At 36.4% G+C, this 2,087-nt stretch overlaps 1 protein-coding gene across 1 annotated transcript in view; it reads left to right on the top strand.

Moving 5' to 3' along the window:
- Positions 1-2,087, top strand: part of FAM117B (family with sequence similarity 117 member B) — a 139,305-nt gene that overhangs the window by 123,912 nt on the left and 13,306 nt on the right. The window contains 1 exon segment of the mRNA XM_023510382.1: positions 1,587-1,707. Within this exon segment, the coding sequence (XP_023366150.1) occupies positions 1,587-1,707 (121 nt within the window).

Raw genomic sequence — 2,087 nt, 5'->3', positions numbered from 1 at the left:
AGGCAGGAGAATCGCCTAAACCCAGGAGCTGGAGGTTGCTGTGAGTTATGACACCATGGCACCCTACCAAGGGCGACAGAGTAAGACTCTCTCTCTTAAAAAAAAAAAAAAAAAATTAGAGTACAAAATGGTAGGTTTTAATGTAGTGCTCAATTGATAGTCTGTTTGGATAGGTTTATGGGCTCTCTTTTTTGTACTCTTGTTGATGTAAGATGAGTGTTCAAAGCAAGCCTGATGTCAAAGTTGGAGAACACTTGAATAACCTTGAGAGAGAAGCACCTCAAATGTTAATTATAAATAGCCTTACTCTTTTAAAACAGATTGTCTTTTTATTTGTTTATATCAGGTCAGTATTTTGTTAGCTGAATCCCAGTTATTTTATGTGTACGAAGGCAATGATATGACACTTAAAAATTCTAAAGCTCAGTTCAGTAGTCATTTCTTAAGAATTTACATATAGGGTGGTGAATGTTCTAAAATGCTTTGCTGTTAGAACTGCCCATACTGCTAATAACCTAAATCATTGAAACTATAGTGAATGCAGAAGGCAGAAGATTCAGTGAAGAAGTCACTTTAAACTATGGATGGTTGTAAACTATTCTTACTTGGACTTCTCTTGCTAGCTTATAAGTCAGTTTTTAAAAAATGGCTGTTAAAACCTGTCCCTTAATTTCTCATATTTTTTCTACTTTTAAATCAGTAACATGTAGGAACTCCTTAAATAAACTCAAATTTTAAGTTTGCTGCATTTGATTTGAGGAATCTAGTAGCTGCTTGGCTTCTATGAATTTCTTTTGTAAGAAACCAGGGCCACAGTGTGACTGTCAGCAAGGAATTTGTAGCTTAGATGACACAGACTGAAAATCAGAACAGTTATGTAACATAAGAAATTTTAAGTTAATATAGTGTGACCTGAGGACATTAGCACTGAATAGGATTATCAGGAATAAAGAAGTGTTCCTTTTGATAGGGTTAATTTGGAAAGATTTCAGAAACTATGAGCCAGATTTTGAAGGAAGTTTTGGAAAATGAACAGAATTTACAACCCTTTTAGGTAAGGGGAAGTTGATAGTCAAAAGGAAATGTTTTGCATTTAGCATACAATAGGTGACCACCTGGAGCAGAGATTGTAACTTGAGGAATAAAGAAATCAAACAAATTCTGAAGGGCAGGCCAAGAGTTAATTGTCAGCAACCAATGAAAAACCATTTCACATACTGGAACTGGGAAAAATGGTAGTGGCATTTGAGTGTATTTATTGTGGTATAACATACATGTTATATATGTTAACATACATGTATAACATACATTCAGCATCGAGGATTACGTGATAAAGCCTAGGTTATGATACTTGTAAGTGGAAAAGAAATAAATCTTTCATATGTTTATACATTTATTTACTAAGTGTCCGTTATCTCCTTTTTACCAGGAATTGTGTTTGATTCTGGGGTGATATTGATAATAAGCATAATTTCTGCCCTTAAGTAGTTGATGGTGGGGGAGAACATGCAAGAAGAATTAAACATAGCATGCCTACATTTCTATATGGTAGTATTCTTAGTAATTTAGTGTGTTATTTCTTGTAGAGAATGGGAACAACTCTCCTTTGCCCAAATATGCAACCTCACCAAAACCTAACAACAGTTACATGTTCAAAAGGGAACCTCCTGAAGGCTGTGAAAGGGTCAAAGTCTTTGAAGAATGCTCGTAAGTATTTTTCCCTGTAAAAAAAAGTTTATGAGATTTTCAAATACCGTGAAAGAATAGTATAGAGATCACCCATACATCTGCCACCCACGTTAATTACTAACATTTTGCAATATTTGCTAAAAGTAACCATAGTACTCCTAAGTAACCACAATACTATTATCATACTGAAGAAAGTTAACTGAGTCAAAAGGATTGCTTGAGCCCCAGAGTTGTAGGTTGCTGTGACTTGTGACACCATGGCACTCTACCCTAGGTGACAGTTTAAGACTCTGTCTCAATGGCTCGGTGCCCATAGCTCAACCGGCTAAGGCGCCAGCCACGTACACCTAAGGTGGCGGGTTCGAATCCCCAGCCCGGACCCGCCAAACAACAATGAC

This window comes from Otolemur garnettii, unplaced genomic scaffold (genome assembly GCF_000181295.1).
Source record: "Otolemur garnettii isolate 467f Iridium unplaced genomic scaffold, OtoGar3 scaffold00013, whole genome shotgun sequence".
NCBI lineage: Eukaryota > Metazoa > Chordata > Mammalia > Primates > Galagidae > Otolemur > Otolemur garnettii.
This window is presented reverse-complemented; position numbering and strand designations above follow the sequence as displayed.